The sequence below is a fragment of the Moschus berezovskii genome, chromosome 23 (assembly GCF_049115385.1).
Source record: "Moschus berezovskii isolate FMDL1 chromosome 23, NW_MosBer_1.0, whole genome shotgun sequence".
NCBI classification, from domain to species: Eukaryota; Metazoa; Chordata; class Mammalia; order Artiodactyla; family Moschidae; genus Moschus; species Moschus berezovskii.
In genome coordinates, this window is record NC_142482.1 from 56,041,140 (window position 1) to 56,067,190 (window position 26,051).

At 45.4% G+C, this 26,051-nt stretch overlaps 1 protein-coding gene and 1 long non-coding RNA gene across 3 annotated transcripts in view; one reads left to right on the forward strand and one right to left on the reverse strand.

Moving 5' to 3' along the window:
• NEDD9 (neural precursor cell expressed, developmentally down-regulated 9) overlaps positions 1-26,051 on the forward strand; it is a 194,465-nt gene that overhangs the window by 69,169 nt on the left and 99,245 nt on the right. The window contains exons 1-2 of one of the 2 annotated variants that reach the window (XM_088831373.1): positions 385-402; positions 1,672-1,859. In XM_088831373.1, coding sequence (XP_088687499.1) covers positions 1,848-1,859 — 12 coding nt within the window. In that variant the 5' untranslated portion in view covers positions 385-402; positions 1,672-1,847. Of the gene's footprint in view, positions 1-384; positions 403-1,671; positions 1,860-26,051 lie in introns of those variants that run through there. The other variant, XM_055405924.2, reaches the window with a different exon arrangement.
• LOC148774211 (uncharacterized) overlaps positions 1-26,051 on the reverse strand; it is a 57,768-nt gene that overhangs the window by 12,612 nt on the left and 19,105 nt on the right. The gene's annotated exons all lie outside the window — the stretch shown is intronic.

Consider the following 26,051-nt stretch of genomic DNA (forward strand, 5'->3'; position numbering starts at 1 on the left):
CTGCAGTTTATGGGATCCCCATAGACAGATCAGCTCTGAGTGATCGCCTTTAAGCTCAGACACCTCGGGCAGTTGAAATGCCTCCGGGGGCGAAGACCTCAGTGAGAAGTGGACCCTCTCACGACTGATTCTCTCCACTGTCCAGACCGAGATCCTTGAGCGACATGGATGAGTGCAGGCAGAGCCTGTGAGTTATGGGCCTGTGTCCTCCTGCCTGGCCACTGCGAGTGCCCCAGACGGAAGTCTTCTCCCTCTTTACTGAGCTTGCAAATACTGTGTTTATCAAACAAACTACAGGACGACGTTCCCATCCTAAGAGAAATGAGAGGAGGCCGGCTCCCTGCTACCCTCCAGTTGGAAGGCACTTCTAGGAAGACTTCTCTGCCTTGAGGCAGCTGATAGGTTCGTTACACAGTTCACCACGCTTCCATAATGTCTTAGACACAATCCTTATTTTTCTGCTGCACAGTTTAAAACATCCCTTTAGTTTTGATTTTTCATTCTTGATGGGAAAAACACTTTCCTTTTACAAAGAATCAGATTCCTGCTTCTCAAAGACTTCCAAATGTCCCACATGGTTTAAGTATCAAAAGTTTTTCTAAAAATACATCTTTCAACTACAGTCTATAAAGATAAACACATACCTCATACCAAAACTGAACCTTATGGCTGAGAGATGATGAACGGGAAGTGAAAAACTGGCCAGTACTAACCAACCAAAAGCCCAGGCAATTTTTTTTTTTTTGCAAAAAATCAAATTCTGGGCTTTGTATCTGAGCTGTTTAAAAGGCCCAACGCCAAAGTACCAGTTCTCCTCATTTTGGAGAAACAAGAAAAGCATGTGGCTCCAGGGACCTTCACAAGTTGATGCCAAAAAGTGGGGCCAGGCGCATTTAGTGGCTTCAAGATCATCAAAGGAACAGCGTGTTGGATTAGTTCAAAGGGGAATGGGGGCGTCTCAGGTGGGTCAGTGGTGAAGAATCTGCCTGCCAAGCAGAAGACACAGGTTCAGTCCCTGGGTCGGGAAGATCCCCTGGAGAAGGAAATGGCAACCCAGTCCAGTATTCTTGCCTGGAGAATCCCATGGACGGAGGAGCCTTGCGGGCTCCAGTCCACGGGGTCACAAAGGGTTGGACACGACTGAGCGACTGAACAGCAGCAGCAGCAGCAAGTGGGGCAGTGAGGTCGAGGTGTAAAAAAACAAGGGAAATCAACAACAGGTAAAGGTGTAGGTTACAGACAATGGAGGGCACTCATTTCTACCATTTTACCCCAGGAAGAAACACCTGGCTAACACTGCACAAGACTCCAGCCAAAGTTTACCTTTTCCCCCCTTGGTGCCCTTACCAGAGCCACTTTGTATTCTGCCAGAATTGCGGTAACATTTTATAGGACCGGATCATTTCGTTCGCCCTCCTAGACTGTGAGCTCTTTGAGAACAGGACCATACTTTATGCCTCTAAGGCTTCAGCTCATGCAAAATAAAAACTCCGTAAATATTACCCTTGGCTGCATGAATGAGTGATGGGTCCCATTAATGAGACAACTCTATTACTGAGACTGTGAATTCTGTTAACAAGATTTCCAGCTCCTGTGACGCCACCCTTAAGTGATGAAAAGCATCTTGGCCTCTGCCAGAGTTTACTCACTCTTTTTAACTTCTCTTTTCAGGCCCAGGAAGCTGTGAGCTCCCTGATGTCGTACACCGGCATGAGAACCCCGTGTGTTCTTTAAGTTGAGCTATGAAAACGAAGAACCTGATCAGCCAACTAAAATACTGGGATCATCCTTTTCAAGACCCAGAGCTCCAGCATTCTTTGGCTTAAGAGACAGAGGCACCTGGGAAAATGTGGGCAAGGGTGAGTACTATTGAAAAAACCACGCGCTATGTGTGGCCCAACTCAGACGAATGCATTTGAAATAGTAATAGAAACAGTATTCCATTCCCACCCAGGATTGCAACTAACACTTGAAATTGAAAGGTTGATGTTAGGCCCCCAGATTCTGCTCTGTTAGGTGACTCTTTTTACATGGATGTGCTGATACCCACAGAAGATCCTCTTCCATTCAGAAATCTCAGGGGAAGACTCTTTTGGGACAGAGGTAGAATATTCCGCCTCGTGTACCAGTGCCCTAGCAAGTCTGGAGGTTGTGCTTCTGAACTGATCAGAAGCTGATCACCTAGGTCATTGGCCCCCAACCTTTTTGGCACCAGGCACCGGTTTCATGGAAAACAATTTTTCCACAGACCAGAGGTGGGGAATGGGGATGACGTCAGGGTGATTCAAGGACATTATTTATTTATTGTGCACTTTATTTCTATTATCATTAAATCAGCTCCACCTCAGATCATCAGGCATTAGATCCTGAAGTTTGGGGACCCCTGACCTAGGTTACCAATTAGCCAGTTCTCTGGTGTCTCCTCTCTCTGTCTGCCAGTCGTCTCTAACCAATCCTTTTCCGTTCAGCCATTCCGTAAGAAAACATGTTGGCCTAGGGTAGAGGTTAGGGTTAAAAGAATCCATCCTCCGATTGAACCAAGACTTGCTAAGGTTTTATGGAAACTAAGGAAAAGACGTGACGTGTAATTTCACCTATTAGTTGACTTCTAGTGGAGGCAGACAGCATGCTCTTGCATGATATCCTTGGAGGCAGACCTGGATTTAAGCCTCACTCCACTAACCTGAGACTTTTGAATCTGTTTTCAAGTTTATAAAATGGTGATAGAAGGACTATCTTGAGGATGAAATGAGAAAGTGTACATAAAGTAACTTGTGCTCAATGGAAAAAAATGTTAATTCCTTTATGAGTTGGGATCAGTAATCTGTTGTCTCTGTCACATGAAGACTAACCATCAACACGAATAAGAAAACTCCATGCAGCCATGGGAGTCCATATACAGGTAAAGGGCTGTCAGTGAAACAAAGTGACAAATATGTTCTTACAATATTTTAAGTAACAAAAGGATTTCTTTTATTCGGCCAGCTAGGTTGTCATATCACCATACACAGTACAGTGATAAAGGCCTATTAGAAGTCTCCCCTAGTCCAAGGGTTCTATGACAAAAATCTGTGAAAGAATCGGACACTTGGAGACCTCCACCCAAGTATGAATTCAAACTGGAGCAAATTACATTTGTGATTCCTCAAGGCATTCAATGTGAATTAATTTCTTAATGAAGAGTGAAATAAAAATCACCTCTTCTCATTTTTTCCTACCTACTCAGCCAGTTTTCCTAAAGGAGACAAAAGCAGAGGAAGGAAAGAAGAGAGACAGAGGAAAAGAAAGAAAGGGAGAAAGAAGAGGAGGGAAGAAGGGGAGATGGCCTTCTCCAAAGCAAGGCGCATTTCATCTCACTTCAGTCCCTGCAGTGGATATTAGCTCTGGGGTATTTCAAATACAGGTTGCTTCTCAACTTTCCGTACCCTCAACTGGAAAACCAGACACTCCTACCACCTGGAATCCTCAATTTGCTTTAGAACTATCTACATTCAGAGTCCAAGCGTCCTTTGAGATCATTAATTTCATCACTTTGGAATGATTTTTTTTCATCATTGAAATTTATTTAAAATATTCCATACGCGCATGCACGCGCGCACACACAGACATGCATACATGCGCGTGTGCACACACACTTACGTGACAGTAGGCTGAGCAGGATGTCAATCTTTGGCGATTCTCAGTGTCACACATTAGAAAGGAGCGTTTACTCCCGGGCGTCAGGGCTTCCTAAGGATACATTCCTGCTGCTCTTTGGGGAGAAGGGGAGACAGTGTGCTGTCTACACAAACAGCCATGAAGTCAGCCTGCCCGATTGGAATCCCAGCCCTGCCACTGATGAGTAGTAGGACTTTGAACAAGTTATTTAACCTCTCTTGGCCTCAGTTTGGGCTTCCCTGGTGGCTCAGAGGTTAAAGCGTCTGCCTCCAATGCGGGAGACCCGGGTTCGATCCCTGGGTCGGGAAGATCCCCTGGAGAAGGAAACGGTAACCCACTCCAGTATTCTTGCCTGGAGAATCCCATGGACGGAGAAGCCTGGTAGGCTACAGTCCACGGGGTCGCAAAGAGTCGGACACGACTGAGCGACGGAACGGAACGGAACGGCCTCAGTTTATTGATCTATAAAATGGGGGTGAGAATAGGATCTACCTCAAGGTGTTTTCTCAATGACTGCGTATGTAAATTGCTTAGCACTGCATTTGGCAAGCCCTCCAGTCAGACCTGGCGAGAGGGTGGGGCCGCTTCCCAGGTGGCGCTAGTGCTAAAGAACCCACCTGCCAATATGGGAAACGCAAGACACAGGTTCGATCCCTGAGTTGGGAGATCCCCTGGGGTAGGAAATGGCAACCCACTCCAGTCTTCTTGCCTGGAGAATCCCTGTGGATAGAGAAGCCTGGCGGGCTACAGTCACAGGGTGGCAAAGAGTCAGACACGACTAAGCTACTGAGCACACCCAACAACCAGTGAGCCCTGGAGTCCCAAGCACGGATGAAATAAAGTCTATGCGGCCAACTAACCACTAAAGGGGGAAGATGGGAGAAGCAGAGTGTGAGGACAGGCCAGAGAGACGACCAACCTTTGGGAGTCAGGCTTACGCTGACGTGGCTGATCTCCTGAGATTCTGGCTCCAAAAGCGAGTGTGAAGACCCCATGAGCGTGTGGCCCAAAAAGTTTGTTTGGGGAGACCGGTGCTAAGTCCATAAACACTCTTAAAAGGAAGCACTTACCAAAGAGCTCAGCAAACACTGCCAGGCCCTGAAGCAAATATCAATGCACATATCAGCGTGAGGAGAAAGTGGAGGGACTTCCCTAGTGGTCCGGTGGCTAAGACTCTGCTCCCAGTGCAGGGGGCCACCTGCTGCTGCAACGAAGACCCGGTGTTTTCAAATAAATCAATATATATTTATTAAAAAAAAAAAGAAAGTGGAGAACGCAACTCCCACCTGGAGGGCCAGCTGAGGGCTGCAGAGAGGCCAGCGAGCAGCCTTCTTCTGCGTCCAGCTGGAGTCAGTGTGTGTGGGGGCAGCTGGTCAAGCCCCCAGACCTACTTCGCACTCTCCTCTAAGCTCTTGATGTCAGCTATGGTGGGGTATTTACAGCACTGAAATCGGCAGAAACTGCTTCACATTGTTTTGGGTTTAGTAAGCTAGGAGTTAAACATTCCCCAACACACTGCTGGGGGAGAGTCAAAGGCTGGCTTGGAAAAAAACTGCAAGAAAAAACCCTTTAAACTGCAAAGCTTTTTCTCTGGCGTCCCTGACTCTTCCCCTTTGTATGAAGGCAGGAAGCTGGCAGTTGGACATGGTCTGTTAGGGTTTCTCTAAAGAAGAAAGCCAGACTGAATCTTCGCTTCACAGAGGCCAGAAAAGCGTTGACTGAGAGAATTTGAAAATGGCGTCCTTTTTTCTCATTAAATATAAGTTCACTTGCGGTCCAACCTGGCTGTCAGATGGTGGATTTATAGGCTTGTGATAAATGTCCTAAAAAGGAAAATGCATTGAAGTGGGTGTAGTTCACATACTCTTTTTTCACCTCTTTAAAAATATGATTATTTTGACATATTTTAGAGAATATGAAAGCTGTCTACTGGGAATTATTTCTTTACCTCCTCCCATCTAAAAAGACCATTTAAGTTGTTCAGATTTCTGAGTTGTTCCTTGAGAGTAAAGATGAAAGAAGAGAAACAGAAATGAAGTACCTCGAAATCTGCCTTTATGAGTCCACAGGGGTCGTCATTATGGAGTCCTCCAGCCTGGGTGACTTCACAGAAATGGATGTTCTCGCGGTTCTGGAGGCAGGAAGTCCAAGTTCAAGCTGTCAGCGGGTTTGGTTTCTCCTGCGGCCTCTCTCCTTGACTTGCAGGCGGCCATCTTTTCCCTGAGTCCTACGTGGCCTCCTCCCTGCGTGCCTGTGTTCTCATCTCTTCTTACAAGGACACCAGTCCTATTGGAGTAGCATCCGCTCTGATGACCTCACTGACCCTTCATCACCTCTTCAGAGACCTTATCTCCAGACCAACTCACGTTCTGAGACATGGGGAGCTGGGACCGCAACAAGTGAGTTTGGAAAGGCACACGAGCCCATAACACTGACTAAACACTAGCATCATGAATTCACAGGGAAACTTTGGTTTAACAGCCTCACAGGTTGAGTTCCCAGGGGAGCAAACTCTGGCAAGATGGAGAATGGCGTGCAGGGGGTGATGGGGAGCCGTCTCAGGAATATGTACGAGCAGCGAAGGAAGCAGGATTAGGCGGAGAGAGGGCTGGACCATGGCGCAGTCACAGCACAGGCCCCGGCTAAGCGCACAAACCCTCTGGGGCGGCCCTCCCGAGGGTCCGAAACTGAAGCCAATGGGAGGACCAGCTGCAGGGAGTGGACTTCCCCAGGGAGGAAGCATGACCTCCCTGAGACCAGCCTGAGAGGCTACCTTCGGTTGAGGACAGCCTCAGGGGGACTCGGTCAGGAGCTGCCAGTGGCCGAGTCTCCAGGCGCTGACAGGATGACTGCTCGGCCTCAAGTGGGGTCCCCGGTCAGTGCCCTGCAGTGTCCACAGCAACACACGTGAATGGATGTCCCCTCAGCGGACGGAAGGGGTCACCGTCCTCTTCTTAAGAAATTTCTCATCATGGCTCTCAGGAGGTTAAAAGGTGACTAATTCTGAACCCTGAAACATGGAACCCAATTCTGCACGCATAGAGAAAGCCCCGCAGGATGGTGATGGAGTGGCTTAGTGGGGAAAGGATGCTCTCTGGAGCCAAAAAGATAGGATTCAAATCTCTACCCCACTCTTTACTAACATTTCTTATACCCCTCTCCACCTCCAATTTCTCCCCTTAAAAGCGAGGAGAATAATACCAACTTACGTTAGACTGTTGACAGGTTTAAATAAAAAATATGTACTTAGAGCAGCTAGCACTATGCTTCATGCAAAGAAGCCCTCCAAAAAGAATTAGATGACTTCCCTTTCTTTCAGCAAATGGAAAACAGACGATTGATCTCCTAACTTGAAGGAGGACGTTTCTCAGATTCTGGGGTGATCTAAAGATGTCTGGGGACATTTCTTTCCGCTGCCCTTCACTGTCACCAGCTCTGTTGATGTGGAAGTACACCTCCCATCCCAAAGACCTCGCCCCCTTGCATAAATACCAAGTCTATTCCAAAACTAAAACATGCATAAATTGTGTCGGTGTACTATCAAACCAACTCTCCGTTTCAATATGTAGTTTTATTGGGGTATAAATCACTACTACGGGGCCATGTAGTGCAGACAGAGGTTGTATCAGGGGACACAGATACCCTGAACTTGTCTGGAAAATGGGAAGCCTATTCCAGGATGAAGTGTCCTGCATGGGTAAGAGTTGCTACGCCTGCAAAGAAACACATTGGACAGAGGTTGAACTCTCTCATCTAAATCGAGTCAGGTTGAGCTCCCCTGGGTGGGAACGCTGAGGGCTGACTGTGTTCAACTGTGGATCACAAAGCCCCGAAGAAGCGACACTGTCACAGGGACATCTGACCTAGGTCCAGTTTGACGTGGGGCCACGTGCTTTCCCAGCGTCTTCTGACTTCCTTTTCCCATGGAGAGGCCTCGTTTATTCTAAAGTATGAATCTTTGGGGGTTTCTTGAAAATGGTACTTTGGCTCAGTAAAATTCAGTTGGGATGAAAACACTTTCTTGTGGGAATCTGTTCTGGAAAAGGATTAAACTAAAAACATGGAAAGAGCAGCTCTTCCCCTTGAAATGATCAGTATCCACCTAGACCTGATCACTTTCCGCGTGACAAAAAAAGAATTCTAGAAGCAGCGCAACAAAAACATCACAACCACCGAGAAGTCAGGGATAACTCTACACTCACCATCTCCCCAGAAACATCACGAGTGCGGGAAGCAGCGAGCTTTTTTGTCCTTAGACCTATTCTGAGTTCTCTTATTGATGGAGGTTTCTGTTATAATTTTCCCACAACTGTCCTATATTCTCTTTTTAAAAGTGTTTCTCCGGGTTTGACCAGGGCCCTGTAACACACACAGAGTCACAATTGCACCATAAAGAATCACACACATGCAGCCCTTTAGGTATTACCCACAGACCCCTCTGACTTTTTACCACCTCTTTGAGAGAAGCATCTTTGAGAAAGACATCCAAGTAAACTGCAGACTTACATCCAGCTTCCTTCCTCTCTTCAAATCTCTTTCTATCTCTGATCTGTTCTTGCCGTTTATTCAGTTCAGTTCAGTTGCTCAGTCGTGTCCGACTCTTTGCGAACCCGTGGACTGCAGCACGCCAGGCTTCCTTGTCCATCACCAACTCCCAGAGCCTGCTGAAATTCACGTCCATTGGGTTAGTGTTGCCATCCAACCATCTCATTCTCTGTCACCCCCTTCTCCTCCTGCGTCCCAGCATCAGAGTCTTTTCCAATGAGTCAGTTCTTCGCACCAGGTGGCCAAAGTATTTGAGCTTTATCTTCAGCATCAGTCCTTCCAGTGAATATTCAGGACTGATTTCCTTTAGGATGGACTGGTTTGATCTCCTTGCACTCTAAGGAACTCTCAAGAGTCTTCTCCAACACCACAATTCAAAAGCATCAATTCTTCAGCACTCAGCCTTCTTTATGGTCCAATTCTCACATCCATCCATGACTGCTGTTTATTAGATGCAGCATTTTAGAGCTGGAAGAACATGCTAGTCAGCGTAGTCCTGCTGTGAGCTGCAGTAACAAGTAAATCCTGTAATCTTGGGGGGTTAGCCCAGTACAGTTCAGTCCTCACTTCTATGAGAGTCCATGGCTCTCTTGGGCAGCTATCCTCAGGAATCTGGGCTTTCCATCATGTGGCCCCACCATCTCAGGGTCCTCCCCTTCCATCAGTATGGCTAAGAAGAGAGAGAGGGTGGGGGACCTTTTAGGGAGCAGGCCAGAAACGTGGAGTAAATCACTTCCACCAGTAGGCTACTGGCTGAGAAGTAAGAAGCGCGAAGATGATAATAGTGTTTGCCTCAGAGAGTCCTCAAATGCCCCTTGCTTTTCATCCCTTCAAGTTTTTTGTTACTTGTTTTTTTTTCAGTTGAGGCAACAGAGGCCCAAAGAGCATAAGTTACACACAGCTCATCACACAGCTAATCAGCAGCAGTTCAGTCTGGCCAAGAGGCTCCTGCCTGTTCCTGTTGCTTCCAATTAGTGTATAAAAGGGCTCATAAAAATCTCAAGATACAGTTGGAGTATTGTTTCTAGAACTTTCTATCCAGGACTCCAGGGTGAGAAGGACTGTGACCACCCCTGCTCTGAACCCACAATTCCGGCACAGTTCTCAGCCTGGGAGCTGGACAGATGAGTGTTTCAGGGAGCAAGTGCCAGTAGCAAACCCTAATTACAGGAAATGCCTCTTGGCTCCCAAGGGATATGAAATTACTTTGCGGAAAGTCAAGAAAAATAGAAACAGAATACCCTATAATGCTTTATTCAGAGGTCAGAGTCACCTATTAGGGCTTGCGTTTTGTGCTCGATTCCACCAAGAGAGCTTAAAGGGTGGAGACAGAGTTTATAGAGAGAGAAAGACTGGATGGTGTCAGCCCCATTCCCAACCATCACACTGTCCTGCGAAAAAGACGTCCCGACGTCCTCCTCACAGTTGAGATCAAATGTGAGAAAAAAACAGAAGTTTCCCAAAAATACCTGATAAAGAATCAGGAAGTGGGCCAGGGAAGGCCAGTCTCCTTGTCAGCTTCTGAAAGTTGCCTGGAGAAACCTTGGCCACAACTCTGTCTCTATCAATGTGTACTGAACATTCAGTTATGTATCTATTGTTTTAAACTCTGACTTGATCGTCATGAAGGTTCTATATCTGGATTTTTTTTTGCCTGAATTTTAACTTTCTCATCTGGAGATATAATGTTGAGTAAAGACTGCACATTAGTTCTCTTAGGTTTAAGAATCTTTGTCAAACTAGTTAATATTCTGAGGTCTCCCCTCCACCACCATAACAACGAGACAGGGAAAAGAAATAAAAATAATAACTGCCACTTGGCTGGAAATTAAGGTGCTGATCTAATCATTATCACATAAAATCCAGTAACAGTAATAATAGAATTAGATATATAGCAGTGCCAAATTATATTTTTAGCCAAAGGATGGTCACATTTTTATGTTCACAGATCAGATATTAAAAACAGTGCAGAATTAGGTACATGTGCCTTTATTCTGCAGTCTTTCTGTCTCATTCTCTCCCTTCCATGCCCACTGCACCCTTCTTTCTTCTTTTCCTTTTTCAGTGCACCGCACAGGCATCGGAGAAGGCGATGGCACCCCACTCCAGTACTATTGCCTAGAAAATCCCACGGATGGAGGAGCCTGGTAGGCTGCAGTCCGTGGGGTCGCTAAGGGTCGGACATGACTGAGCGACTTCACTTTCACTTTTCACTTTCACACATTGGAGAAGGAGATGGCAACCCACTCCAGTGTTCTGGAGATGGCAACCCACTCCAGTGCCTGGAGAATCCCAGGGAAGGGGGAGCCTGGTGGGCTGCCGTCTATGGGGTCACACAGAGTCGGACACGACTGAAGTGACTTAGCAGCAGCGGCACAGGCATAGGGGATCTTAGTTTCCTGACCAGGGATCGAACCCTCGCCCCCTGCAGTGGGAACAGGGAGCTCAGAGTCTTAACCACCAGGAAAATCCCTCCCCTTCTTCAAAAAAAAATTTTTTTTCCTGTAAATTGGGGAAATATAGTGACATCTTATTAAGACAGCAAGATGAATGGATTCATTGAACTCAGGTTAATCTATGGCAAAGCTTGAACTCAAAACAAGGGTCAGTATGGGAAGTAGGAGAGATGGAGGCTGGCTGGTTAAGAGTCTTTAGAGAACTTGGAAATAAGGTTGCTTTCAGAGTGGAACTAGTAAAATGCATAGATCAAATGCATACAAAATGGCAAAAGCAGAATGGATATAAGTAGCCCACTGTGGAAGTAAGCCAAATAGAAGTATATGGGAGCGTTGCAGACTTCAGCCCCACAGATCTAGGGGTACAGTAGCAAGGAGGGTGTATATTTGATTTTAAGTTTGTGGGTAGAAAACTGAGTGGCTGTTTGGATGAAGGCTGTGTAAACAGAAGCTGGGTAGCCAAGGAAGCAGTTAAAAGAGTCAGAGGGTCACAGAAGCCCTCTGGATGGCAGAGCCCAACCACATGAAATCATCTAGTGAAGACACAGTCTTGGCAGTGTTGAACATGGCAGTATGGCTCTCTTGATGAAACCATCCCTACTGTGGGCAAAAGTGCCTCAAACCATTGTCAGTAACATTTATGACTCTTTGGACACCACGCAACCTTGTCATAATTTGGCTCCTCATGTAGCAAGCCTCCTGCAGAGCTGTCTCACACCTTTCTGGTCCACTTGCCAGTTGTATTTACTTTAAACTACTCTATCTGATGCTGTGAGCCGGTTCCACCTTAAGCATGCCAACAAAGTCAGTTTTATGAAGCTAACAGACCTTTAGACCATGGTATATACTTCGAGGTAAACATCGCTTTATGGGATGCACCTGGGCAGGAAGCAATATTACTCAGCAACAGCTCAGGCTCATTATATACTCTTCTTGAACTGCAGTTGACCAGCCTTATACAGTTTTGACTGAAACATATATATATAAAGTCAAGATCAAGATGTTTTAATAATATGACTGCCTTTCGTGATCTGACAAAGCAATTGCCATAGTATAAGCCAGAAGCAGTACATAGAATGAAGGGACATAAAGAACCTAAACCATTTTAACAGGCTGTGGGCTGATTTTCAATTACATCTGGGACCCTACCATAGACAGCTTCATCAAAGATACCACGGTCGTTGACAAGAAATGTTTTCCAGGTTTTCTTCACACCTTATTCAATTGCAGTAATTGTTAGGTGATAAATACAGTGACAGCTCATTATAAAATTCAGCCTCCAGAAGCTGAAAGGTTAAGTGGCGCCTCTCACCTGCCAGGTGATGGGTTAGCATCTTAGCCTTGTCCCTTCTCCCTTCTGCTATACAGGCAGGTCATTCTCCATTGTCCATCCCACAACTTTGTCTGGAATCGTATACACTGAAGGCTTCACCGTTCACACGATCCTTTTTAAGTGAAAATAAACTCAGAAGGCTCTACTACAGAACCTCAGGAGTTTATAGGACAGTACATAAAGGACAGTCAACTCTGAATATTCATTGGAAGGACCTGATGCCAAGAGCCAACTCATTGGAAAAGACCCTGAGGCTGGGAGAGACATTGAAAGCAGGAGAAGGGGGCGACCGAGGATGAGGTGGTTGGATGGCCTCACCGATTCAATGCACATGAGTTTGAACAAACTCTGGGGGATAGTGAAGGACAGGGAAACCTGGTGGGCTGCAATCCATGGGGTCACAAAGAGTCAGACACGACTGAGTGACTGATCAGCAATAAAGGGCAGAGACGGAGGGGGTAAAGAATATAGCCTGAAAACTCAAGGGTACTGTTTCTGGTCTCTAGGTGTTCTTATTAATATGTGTATATGGTTGTGTCTATCTGCCTGTCTCCTGTGTGTCTAGGGAGAAGGTTTGTATACTTGTGACTTCATGCCAGCTCATCACACACGTATAAACCTATGTCCACAGATTTAACTACTTGGGTATACTTGGAATACAATAAACTGCACATATTTAAACTGTAAATTTTGATAGTGTTGACATACATGTACACCTGTAAAACCATTACTACGACCAAAGTAATGAACATATCCATCAGCTGCTCCCCAATTTTCTCTTATTCCTTTATAATCCCACCTTCTGCCCCTCTCTACGCCTGTCCCAGGAAACTATTGACCACCTTTCTGCCATTGCATTTTCAATTCCTAGAAATTAGTATATTAATAAATGAAACCTATAATACGTACCCTCTATCTGACTCCTACTGAGGAAAATTAAAAGTCTTTTCATGGATAGACATTCTCTCTTCTTTTGGTTAAATAAATACCTAGGAATGAATGAACAGGTCTTATGGTAGGTCTAACGCCTAGCTTTCTAAGAAACTGACAAGCTGGGTTCCAAAGCAGTTGTACTATTTTACATTCCCATCAACGGTATATGAGAGTTCCATTTCCTCCATATGCTTGCTGACATTTGGTATAGTCAGATTTTTCTTTTAATATTCAGTTTAGTTCAGTTCAGTTGTTCAGTCAAGTCCGACTCTTTGCAACCCCATGGACTGCAGCACGCCAGGCCTCCCTGTCCATCAGCAACTCCTGGAGTTAACCCAAACTCATGTCCATTGAGTCAGTGATGCCATCCAACCTTCTCATCCTGTGTCATCCCCTTCTCCTCCCACCTTCAATCTTTCCCAGCATTGGGGTCTTTTCCAATGAGTCAGCTCTTCGCATCAGGTGGCCAAAGGATTGGAGTTTCAGCTTCAACATCAGTCCTTCCAATGAGCACTCAGGACTGATCTCCTTTAGGATGGACTGGTTGGATCTCCTTGCAGTCCAAGGGACTCTCAAAAGTCTTCTCCAACACCACAGTTCAAAAGCATCAATTCTTTGGCGCTCAGCTTTGTTTGTAGTCCAACTGTCACATCCATACATGACTACTGGTAAAACCATAACCTTGACAGTTTTTCAAAAGCCAACAGACCTTTGTTGGCAAAATAATGTCTCTGCTTTTTAATATGCTGTCTAGGTTGGTCATAACTTTCCTTCCAAGGAGTAAGCATCTTTTAATATCATGGCTGCAGTCACCATCTGCAGTGATTTTGGAGCCCCCAAAAATAAAGTCAGCAACTGTTTCCACTGTTTCCCCATCTATCTGCCATGAAGTGATGGGACCAGAGGCCATGATCTTAGTTTTCTGAATGTTGAGCTTTGAGCCAACTTTTTCACTTTCCTCTTTCACTTTCATCAAGAGGCTCTTTAGTTTTTCTTCACTTTCTGCCATAAGGGTGGCATCATCTGCATATCTGAGGTTATTGATATTTCTCCCGGCAACTTTGAGTCCAACTTGCAATTCATCCAACCCAGCTTTTCTCATGATATACTCTGCTTTTAATTTTAGCCATTCAGATAGTTTTAGTGGTATCTTACCATGGTTTTACTTAGCATTTCCCTAATAACTAATAATGCTGAATGTCTGTTCACATGTTTATTTGTCATCAATACATCTTCTTTAATAAAATGTCCATTCATATAGTTTGTCAATTTTTAAGGTTTTCTTATTATTGAGTTTTGAGAGTTTCTTATCAATTCTGGATATGATTCTTTTCTGGAGTGAACATTTTCTTCCGGGCTCTGACTTGTCTTTTCATTCTGTTAACATTGTCTTTGGAAGAGCAGACATTTTAAATTTTGATGAAATCATATTTATTAGTTTGTTCTCTATGGATTGTGCTTTTGGTGTGATATCTACAAAATCTTGACCTAGCCCAAGGCTACAGTTTATCTTACATTACCTTTCAGAAGTTTATGTTTTTGGTTTTACATTTTTCTTTGATCCATTTTGAGTTAATATTTATATGATAGAAGTTATGGATTGAAGTTCATTATTTTATTTGGCTATCCAATTGTACCAGTACCATTTGTTGGAAAGACTGTGTTTCCCTACTCAATTTTTTTTTTTTTTGCATTTTTATCAAAAATCAGTTGTCTGTATATGAATTTGTCCCTTTAATCTATTTGTCTACCTTTAAGCCAAAACCCACTGTCTTGGTTAGTGTAGCTTATAAGTTTTGAAGTCAAGTAGCATTAGTTCTGGAGAAGGCAATGGCAACCCACTCCAGTACTCTTGCCTGGAAAATCCCATGGACAGAGGAGCCTGGTAGGCTGTAGTCCACGGGGTCACTAAGAGTCAGACACGAATGAGCGACTTCACTTGCATGCATTGAAGAAGGAAATCGCAACCCACTCCAGTGTTCTTGCCTGGAGAATCCCAGGGACGGGGGAGCCTGGTGGGCTGCCGTCTATGGGGTCGCACAGGTTGGACACGACTGAAGCGACTTAGCAGCAGCAGCAGCAGCATTAGTTCTTCAGCTTTGTTCTTTTATCATTTTTTCATTTTTAAACTACTATTTGTTTTATTTTGTTTTTGCTGTTCTAGGTCCTTTATACTTCTGTATGAGGTTTATAATCAGTTTTTCAATTTCAAAAAAAGAAAAACACTGCTCTTTTGATTGATATGATGCTGAATGTATAAATCAATTTAGGGAGAATTGATATCTTACCACTAGTGAATGTTTTGATCCATGAACACATTATGTCTCCTCTTCTTTAGGTCTTTAATTTTTTCAGCAATGTTTTATAGTTTTCAGTGTTTAGAGAACTGTATTGTGATTTCTCAATCACAAACCATAAGGGAGTTAGTCTTGACCAATTTCTTCAAGACTAATATCTTTTTTTTTTTAATTTTTATTTAATAAATGGTAGAAAACACAATGCCATAAACATTAACAGTTAAAATTTCACCAAATGAAAAACATACTATAGAATACACAGTTGCAAAAAGCTACATTAAGTTATTTTACAACTGCCTCAAGCTGCAAAAAGAAAAAAAACCCAAGAGACTAATATCTTAAAGGCACTCACTAGAGGCTTAAATTTCTGTATCCTTTTACAGCAATTCAAGAAAGGAACTATAAAGAGGAGGTGATAGTATCTATTTCCTAGAGTTGTGACCATTAAATGAGAGAGCATATCTATGCCGTTTAATATAGCACAGCCTGTAGGTCAGACTGCCTGTGTTCAAATCCCAGTTTGACCTCTTACTGCTGAGCATTCCTCTAGAATTCAGTTTTCTAATTAGCAAAATGCAGAAAATACTAGCAGCTTCCTTATAAGTGTTCTCACGAGGGTCAAGTGAACTTGTTAAACACTTAAAACTATGTAATCTCATCACGTAATAAGCCACAAATAAATGTTAACAATGGATTTTGATTTTATCATAAATAAACAGCATCTGGAACATAGTAAGCACTCAATAAAGGGTGATCGGTTAATATTATTAGCTGATCCAACTTAAACTAGGCTACTTGGTTAACACCTTCAGGTATGTTTCTCATTTGATTTGAATGTCTCAGACTAAACTGAATTTTCTGGAAGGAGGTTTGGTCTTTAAAGACCCGACCCTAATCCTGAACGCAGACTCCCCATCCTGCAATTTGGATGTTGCATTTCATTTTTTCTCATTACTCTTAAAATCCTTAGAAAGCTGACTCCTTCTTTAAAAGGCATCTACTTGTTATAGGGTAAACAATAGTCCAGGCTACATGCTAGATTGGTTTTGTGGTGTGATATGATATCCAAGTCCAGGAAGACTCTTTGCACCCCTTGTCATTCAGCAAACACACACACACACAGTCTCCCTCCTGGCTTGTTGACGCAAACTGCCCAATTGGAAATCCATTTCTGTGCTAGGTGACTTTGCTCCCTATAAAATCACAAATTACCTTTGAAGGAAAACAATCATTAATGTATGCAGGTAGGTGACAGTATAAAGTAATAGAAAGAGCCCTGGACCAAATGAGTGCAGGATTGGGTCCAAATCCTAGCTGCCTTTTTTCCCTCTCTGTAACCTGAGAGCCCATGTAAGCTCCCCGCTATACAACAAAGGAATACTGGATCTGAGTCCTTCATTCGTTCAGCAAATCGTACACGGCCAGGTATTGTTTAAAGTGCAGGAACGCAGCAGCAAACAAAACAAAATCCCTGGTCCCACAGAGATTATATTCAAGTCAGAGAGACAGATAATAAGCAAATAAACACATATGCAATCGATTATCAAGGAGTGGGGCTTTATAAGGATAAAAAATAAAGCAGGGTAAAGAGACAGAGAATGAAAAGAAATACTAGTTTGGTAGAGGATTAAAGGAAGTTCTTTTTGAAACAGCTGGCAGTTCAGTGGAGACCTGAAGAAAGTGAAAAGTGTCTGTTATAGAGAATACACTGGTGGTTACAAATGGCAGAGGGGAGTGGGAAGAGGCGAGATAGGAGCAGGGGACTCAGAGGCACAAACTTCTAAAAAATAAATAAATATAAATAAGCTAAAGGATAAAATAAATAAGCTAAAAGGATTTCTTGTACAGCACAGGGAAGACAGCCCATATTTTGTATATGAGTATAATCTGTAAAAATTGTTGAATCACTATGTTGTACACTTGAAACCAATATAATATTATAAATCAACTCTACTTCAATAATAATAAAAAAAAAAAACAGTGATGCAAAATGAGGCTAGTTAGTAGAACATTCCAGACGTGGGAGTGGTCAGTGCAAAGGTCATAAGGTAGACTTGTGCTTGAGGAAAAGAAAACACATTCAAGGAAAATGCATGAGGCCCATAGGCTTGCAGTAAAAAGATCGCTGGAGGGGCTTCTAGAGACCAAACACAATGGGGCCATGTAGGCCAACATAGTGACTTTTGAGTGTATTCTAAGTGCAATGGGAAACCACGGGGTGTTTGAGCAGGGAAATAACAAGATCTGACTTATTCTACAAAAAGTCCCTGAGGCTCATGTGCTGAGGGCTGATGGTAGGGTGGCCAGAGAAGCAGGAAGAACCAGGAGCTGTCGCTGTGGTGCAGGATAGAGAGGGAAATGGGGTAGCCAGTGATGCCAAGGAAAAACCTGGAGAGCACGCGAACACGGAAACTAGATTTTAAGATTTTCAAGGAGGGAGTGAGCAAATGCTGCTTCAAGGCTTAGCATGGCGTTTTTAATCCCTGCAGTTCATTACCGGGTTAAATGAGGCGCACACCAGACAGCAGCGTATAAGGGTACTTTAGGCTCCTGGCCAAGTACCAGAAATGACAGGTAGAAGTAGCTTAAACAATAAGAACATCTACCATGTCACATGGTATAACTCTGGAAGAAGAGTAGCTCTAAGTTTAGTCAATTCATTGACTCAAAGATGGCATCAAGGACCAAGATCCCTTCATCTTTGAGCTCCACTTTCCTCCTGGTGGCAAGAAGGCTGCAGAAGCTCTGGATATCACAGCCCTCACAGTGTCCGGAGGTGGGATAAAGGGAAGAGCCTTTACTTGTGTGTCTTTCCATGAGTGAGGAAACTTGACTAGTAAGCCGCTCTGAAGAATTCCCTTTCCGACTAATCCCAGATGTATCACACACCCATGCCGAAGCTCATCTTAGCAGGAAGAGTGAAGTAAATCAGTACTCACAACCCGGGGCTGAGAAACAGGACATGAAGGACATGGCCACTCCAAGGAAAGGGATAACAGCCAGGATTCTGTGAGAGAAAGAAGGGCTTGTTGGAGTGGTTCGTGATCCAATGACTGATACCATCTGCAACGCTAGTGCTTGGCATTCTGAATATGCCTGTCTTTCCTCCATGGTGATGACACAAATACAGACACTTATGAATAAAAATGCATTCTCTCTCAGCCAAGATAAAAGAGTTTTTCTCCTCAAAGTAGTGTTCAAGTGACTACTGAAACACTCACCTGTGCCTACCATAGTCTCCTAGACCTGGGATTTAGAAGAGGCCTTGAAGATCCATGTACCCTCAATGTAAAGTCCCTATTGGAGTATGGCAGAAGCCATCACAATATTATAAAGTAATTATCCTCCAATTAAAAATAAAATTTAATATATATATATAAAGTCCCCACATCTTTGAGTACTACACAAGGTCCCAGCAAGAAATATATGATATGCCTGGATTGTCCTACTTTAACAGGAACTCAGAGGATTTGATGCTCCGATCAGGGGCTGGGCAGAGCAAAACCACAGGTTGCTGCAGTCGCCGGGGCTGGTGCAGAGAGGCCCCCCACCATCCGTGGGCCCGAGAAGGCAGAGCATGCTGAAGGGGGCACGGCCAGCCCTCGGTGACCCTGCAGGATGAAGGAACACGTGACCTCACCTGCTCCTTCCCTCCAACTCGCCCATCCCTGGAGTCCCTGCAGGTGGAGTCTGGGCCACAGAGAAAGGAGGGGAAGAGTGGAGATGTTTCTGGAAAAGCAAAGAGAAGATACCAGCCTACTCTGGAAGGGAAGACCAGGGTCTTCCTGGAAGCCAGCCGGAAGCCACTCATTTCACCTTGGGACACCTCTGACTGCTGGAAAGTTCCCCATCAGCCGGGGGGTCCATAAGCAGCGGGAGTCACTGCTCATCCCCATGACGAGGCTTTTGACAGAGGACAGCAGTCCGGACATCTCACAGCCAAGTGCTGGCGCAAAACTTGTCCAGACTGCAGTCCTTGACGCCAGCATCCAGTGGAAGTTGAAATTTGGGGTCTACATACGTGGTTCTCAACCAGGGATGTTAGTCCCGCACCCCCACCGCAGGCAACGTCTGAGACATTTTTCACTGCCACAGCCTGGGGGAGGAGATACCACTGGTGCCTGGTGGGTAGAGGCCAGGGATGTTGGGAAGCATTCTACAAAGCACAGGACCGCCCCCCAGGACAATGTGGCCGCAAACGTCACCAGCGCCCAGGATGAGACCTTCAGCAGGACCTGTCTGAGCACGGCTGTCCCTGTAAGACAGTCCCCAGGAGCCACACCCCAAAGTTCCCCTAGGGTACTGGACTGGATCTGTATTTTCATGGTGAACTAATAAAAAGGACACCAGGGCCCTTTGAGAGCACGGGGGTGCCGGGGAGGCATTAGTGGGAGCAGAGATACAGGGGCGAGGCAGGTGAAAGGAGAAGAGGGTCCTCTTTGCATGTGGAATGGCCGCTGTCGAATCTCCCCTTGGTCAGTGGCCCTGCTTCTGAGCTCGGGGCAGGCGGTGTGGGGAGGGGGGAGAAGCGAGCCGTCGGGGCGCAGCAAGTGGACCAGAGCCAGCCACTCGGCAGCGTGCAAACCATCACCACATCCCACATCAGTTTTGTGCAGGCAAGCATGTAAACAAGAAGACCAGCCACGAGAAACATAAGAAAGGAAGAAACGTTGTTTGGTCTGCCGTCAGGAACAGACGGGTGGAATATTCCAACCCCAGTCCAAAAGGAACAACCAACAATAACAACTAGGAGACCGCATCCGACATTTAGACACACGAAGCCTGCATTTTCCCTGCGCCGACCATTTCCAGGAGGACCGGCCGCTGGCAGCATCCTCTGTTTCCACCAAGGCCAAACAGCACGTTAGGACCAAAAAATGTAAAAATGTCAACCGTGACCAGGAATCAAGAGCAGGTGAGCTAAGCTTCTGCTAAAGGTCAGCAAGTGTATTTTGATAAACGTTTGCTGTCAAATAGCAATCCCTCCTTTATTTGGCATCTACAGATCAATCCGAAATATTGTATTTTAAGCATATCTTCCAGATACTTTATTTAGGAATAACTTCACTGATGTAATCTTTGGGGTTAAAAGTTTTCTGAAAGGTATACCTGTCCCTTTGCTTCATTAAACAAAGTATATGGACAATAACTCTACCTTTTAAAGTGACTCCGGACCATTACTAGAATGTAATAGCAAGAAAACAGTGTCTTCAGACCTAGGAGCAGTTTGCACTAAATGAACCCAGATCTTGCTTTATTTTTTATTTGTCGTTGCTTCTTGTGCAAACTCTCCATGGCTCCTCTCCATCCTCCACTTGGACTGCTGCCAGCTGCTACCCTTTGTTTATATCACCAGGCCTGCCCACTCATAACCTCCCTGCCTTCCAGTAACTGCTGCTGTGGGTTAGGACGGTGGTTCTCAGATTTTGGCGGCATGCTGAAATCTCCTGGGAGCTTAAGAAATTATCCATGCCTGGGCTCCATCTGCAGCGTTGTGGAAGCATTCGGTCTAGGGCACGGCCTGGGCATAGGGACGGATTAAAACTCCCCAGATGATTCTCTTGTACGACCAAGGCTGAGAACCACTGTGATGGGAAATTTGATAGCCTGTCATAATTAGGCATAAAATAAGAGTGAATTGTGATCTGAGAGATTTTCCTATGAGTAAGCTTTAGTATATGAATCTCTGCTGCTGCGTCACTTCAGTCGTGTCCGACTCTGTGTGACCCCATAGACGGAAGCCCACCAGGCTCCCCCCTCCCTGGGATTTTCCAGGCAAGAACACTGGAGTGGGTTGCCATTTCCTTCTCCAATGTGTGAAAGTGAAAAGTGAAAGTGAAGTCGCTCAGTCGTGTCCGACCCTTAGCGATCCCACAGACTACAGCCTACCAGGCTCCTCCATCCATGGGATTTTCTAGGCAAGAGTACTGGAGTGGCTTGCCATTGCCTTCTCCATATGAATCTCTAGGGCATGTATTTTTAGCGGTCTTTGAGTCTCATGCTCTCACTTTTTTAGCTGTGCTCCAATGAAGTGACTCAAGCTAGGGGAAGAGGTAGGATGGATCAGTGGTTAAGTACTCGGGAGCCTAGAGTTCAGATACCTGGGTCCGGACTGGACTCTGCCACTTACTGGGCGGCCTTGGGCAAACGTCTTAACCTTTCTGTGCCTTGGCCTCCTGAGTAAAGTTCGGAAGGCTGAAGTGGGTCAGGGCGCAGAGGACTGAGAATAGAGCCTGGCACATAACAGCACTCAGCAGAGTTCACAGTTCACAGTTCAGGGTTTGGTCAAGGTGTTGAGCTGGAGGTGTGGGCATGGCTAAGCGAGCAAACCTGTGGTGTCGTGGCTCCCAGAGACTGGCAACGGTGGGAAGGTGTTCCCAGTCTAGTCCGGAAGGACGAGGGCAGCAGTGGGGATACCAGGATCCAGTGGAAGCTCAGGCTGGAGAGAAGCATAGGGCGGCTGCCGGAGAGACAGAGCGGGGAGGGGGCAGGGCGAAAACACCGGGGTCTCTCTCTCTCCTTCCGACCTCTGAACCCGCTGAGATGCCCGCCAGCGGAGGGGAGGCAGTCCTCGCCTTGCATAGACTGCAGGTCGCTGGAGAAAGCCCCTGCTGCCCTGGCGTGGATGTAGCATCAGCTGTAGAATCAGAAAGAGAATCGCCCCTCAAACCACTCTCATTCTGGGAGAAAGGTGCCAATCCCCACAGACCTTTCGCAGCAAACTAAGATGATTACGCATGACTGTGAGCAAAAGAAAGTGAAATCGCTCAGTCGTGTCCAACTCTTGGCGGCCCCATGGACTGTAGCCCGCCAGACTCCTGCATCCATGGGATTTTCCAGGCAAGAGTACTGGAGTAGGTTGCCATTTCCTTCTCCAGGGGATCTTCCTGACCCAGGGATCAAACCCGGGTCTCCCACCATGCAGGCAGACGCTTTACTGTCTGAGCCACCAGGGAAGCCCTAAGCAAAAGTGAGCAAAAGTCCAGTTTTTTTTTGTTTGTTTTTTGAATGTCCTAAGCTCCTTGGGTCTTTCAGGGCTCAGCAAAAAGCTCCTTACCCCCGTGGACTAGTTCATGCTCCTGGCCGAGCCCATCTCTCATGTGCTCACCTGGGTCTCTTTCCCAGCCCCTGCCCCTGGGCTTCAGAAAGCAAGAGTTCCTGGCTTCCTCCCTTTGCAAACTGAAACCCGTTCCTGAGCCTGACCAGGCAGCATACTTTGGAATGTCTTCTTCCATCACTTCACCACCCCCAGACACCACCTCTTTCTTCTTACCCATGAATACTGACCTTTCATCCAATAAAGACTGTAGTCTTCCCCAGCGCCCACTTTCTACTTAAGCTGCCGTTCTGGGGTGTGTTTACATTTGACCTATAAGACCGCCCTTGGAGTCTCACTCCCTGTGAGTTCTGAGCTGCTTAAGCAGAAGCCCCCGTGTGTAAGGAGTGAGAGTGGGTGCTCAGGGTGACAGTGGCTTTCCCCGTAGACATCCACGTGGCGTGACATTTCCTCCCCGCGTTTTGCCATCGCCCCACATTGCAAATGAAAATGATTAACTCGTAGGTTCACACCCGGGCGCGTCTGGCCGTTCTCGTAGGGTGCTGATACACAGGCTCGGCTGCACTGGAGACCCTGCTGTGACCCTGTCCTCATTTCCCATCATCATCGGGTTTTTTTTTTTTTTTCCAGATCCTATAACTAGATATTCCTCGACTAGACTTAATGGAACTATTCATCCTCATTACTGCATTATGTTCATTTCAAATTCCTCTGGATTCATGCTTTCCATCACATACACACTGCGTGCATACACTGTGTTATTATACTGCGTGTACCACTGTTTGGCTCCGCTCCCCCGCAGGAGCCTGGCAGATGTTACTACTCGGTTCTCCTGAGTAAAGAGAGAGAGAAGACAAAACCCTTCCTGTTCCTCCCTCAGAACGTAAGTGCCCTAAAGCAAAAGTATCACAGTGGTGGTGCCAAGGCCTCTAAAAGGAGCTTGAAGTTAAAAGATGCTTGGTGAGGTGTGCTTTGGCAGGATTTTGACCACTGATTTGGGGTAAGTGGGCCAGAAGCATTAGTAGCAGAAATAGCACCGCTCGTGGACACATAGGTCCTGGGGGTTGAATAAATCCTCACCCGTAAGGAGCTTTCAGGGCTTCCCTGGTGGCTCAGCTGTAAAGAATCTGCTTGCAATGGAGGAGACATGGGTTCGATCCCTGAGTTAGGAAGATCCCCTGGGGAAAGGAATGGCAAACCCATTTCAGTGGTTTTCTTGCCTGAAAAATCCATGGACAGAGAAGCCTGGCAGGCCACAGTCCAAGGGGTTGCAAAGACCAAACAACAGGAGCTTACATTTTAGAAAAGGAGGGAGGACACAGCACACACACACACACACACACAAACACATGCACACTCCTAATAACGCAGGCCAGCAAAGAATGAACGTTAATTAGCATATAAATAATAATAACTGAATTGCATTTTAAAAGTCTATAATTTAGACATTTCCCTTAGTCAAGGTTGGTTTTCTCTCCAGGTAATTTCCATTTCATTGGTATTGGTGGGGTTGGTTTTTTTTTTATTATACTTATTAATTCATCTCTGTGTTTGTACACATAACTCTGATGGCTGAAAGATGTCTCCATTTCCAAATCTAGTTCATTGATTAAAATTTTGAATTCATGTCACATCCACAAACATATTCAAGGTGTATCATCAGTATCTGAAGACTTGTCTTGAGGTGATGTCAAGATAAGAATGTGCTGTGCTAAGTCACTTCAGTCATGTCCGACTCTTTGCCACCCCATGGACTATAGCCTGCCAGGCTCCTCTGTCCATGGGATTCTCCAGGCAGGAATACTGGAGTGGGTTGCCATTTCCTTCTCTAGGGGATCTTCCCGAGATGATGTCAAGATAAGGACACTTTAAAGTGAAAGGAATTATTACGCAGGGAGGAAGCACATTTGGATATGGAAGTGTCATGGCCATTAGGGCAGGCAAGTCCTCTCTTGGCCCCATTTCTTGAGAAAATGCTACTAAAGAAAAGCATTTCTTGAGAAAATGCTGCTAAAGAAGGAACAGACCCAGCACAAGGGGTCAGAGCCATTAGACGCAGATTTCTAATCGGATATGGGAGTCACATCAGTGGGAGGGTCAGTTTGTCCAAGACGGACAGTCGTTTTCCAGGGAACAACTCCATATTGAACTACGTACTGAGAACTGCTGACGAGTACTCTACTGGTCACGGGGTGTTGATCCTGCCTGCAGCTGTAGCAACAAGCCCTAGAACCTTTCCCGCCTTGATAACGTTGATGCGAATGACGTCATACTGAGTCACTGGCAGAATAGAATCTGCCAGCAGGAAAAGGAGCCTCGGGTTGGCACCCAGCAGGGACCACGTCAAGGGCAGTCCAGTCCAGTGAGCAGACAGAGATGAGTATGCTCGCCTCAGCCTCGGGGGCTCTGTGTCACACGTGGCACAGTGCAGCCTGCCCTTGCTTTAATTCAACCTTTGGTGTGCTGGGCTTCCCTAGTAACTCAGTTGGTAAAGAATCCACCTGCAATGCAGGAGACCCAGGTTAGATCCCTGGGTTGGGAAGATCCCCTGGAGAAAGAAGTGGCAACCCATGCCAGTACTCTCGCCTGGAGAATCCCATGGACAGAGGAGCCTAGCGGGCTGCAGTCCATGGAGCCACAAAGAGTCTGATACGACTTCGTGACTAACTTTCACTTCTGGTGTACTTATTTTTATAGAAACTAAATGAAAGGAGAATTATTCACTTATTAGCAACTTTTTCATTTCACCAGAGTCTTAAATAACACCTCTGCACTAGTAGTTACCATAATTTTTTTTTTAATTTCAACTTCATATATACACTTTTGACACTATGAACACTACTGATAGTACGTATAAAACAGGTAACTAATGAGAACCTCCTGTGTTGCTCAAGGAACTCTACTCAGTTGTTTGTGGTGACCTAAATGGGAAGGAAATCCAAAACAGAGGGGACGTATGTAAGCAGAGAGCTGATGCACTTTGCTATATGATACATATATCACCGTAGAAACTAACACAACATTACTAAGCAACTAAACTCCGATTAAAAGTTTTTAAATAAATTAAAATAAAATAAAATTTTAACATCAATACGTATTTTCAAGAGTATAGCTCTTGTAAAATACACTCATGCAAGGAAAGGTAAATAGGTAATCATATGGCTGTTTGATTTACCACATCATCATCTCAGACACCCCTTTCAACAAAACTTCACCTTGTCAAGAAACCACATCCTTGACTGAGTTAAATTAGGCAACAATTTTAAGCAACAGGGCTATCTTTCCATACCCCAGCACAAGGCCAATCATCCTTTTGATGATGTGTTAATAATGAAGACTGGAAAACAAAGAGCCCTGTGTGACTGATCCATTCATTCCCCAGGCCCCACGGCTGTGGGAGTCAGCCTGCTGGCTTGGACAGACCAAGAACTTCAGGGTCAAGAGAGAAGCGATTAAGCAAACCGGGAGGCAAGAGAAATGAAAATCAAGCAGACAGTTATGAAGACCAGATAAGAAGCATAACAATCCAATATCTGTGTGGATCAACACTGCTCTTCTTTGCATGCTGCACAATGTGAAATGAAGCGGGAACAGGGTGAGGCTAGAAAGAAAGAAATAGTGCTTCCAACTGCAGCTCCCAAGCATAGCTTTCCTCTCCTTCACCTGGAGAACCCTCCCCAAGGCCTCTTTCCTGGGGCTCTTACACCTAGATCACACATCTCGAGGGTCTGTGGGAGCCAAGGCCAGTGCAAGGAGGAGGCAAAGATCCAGCC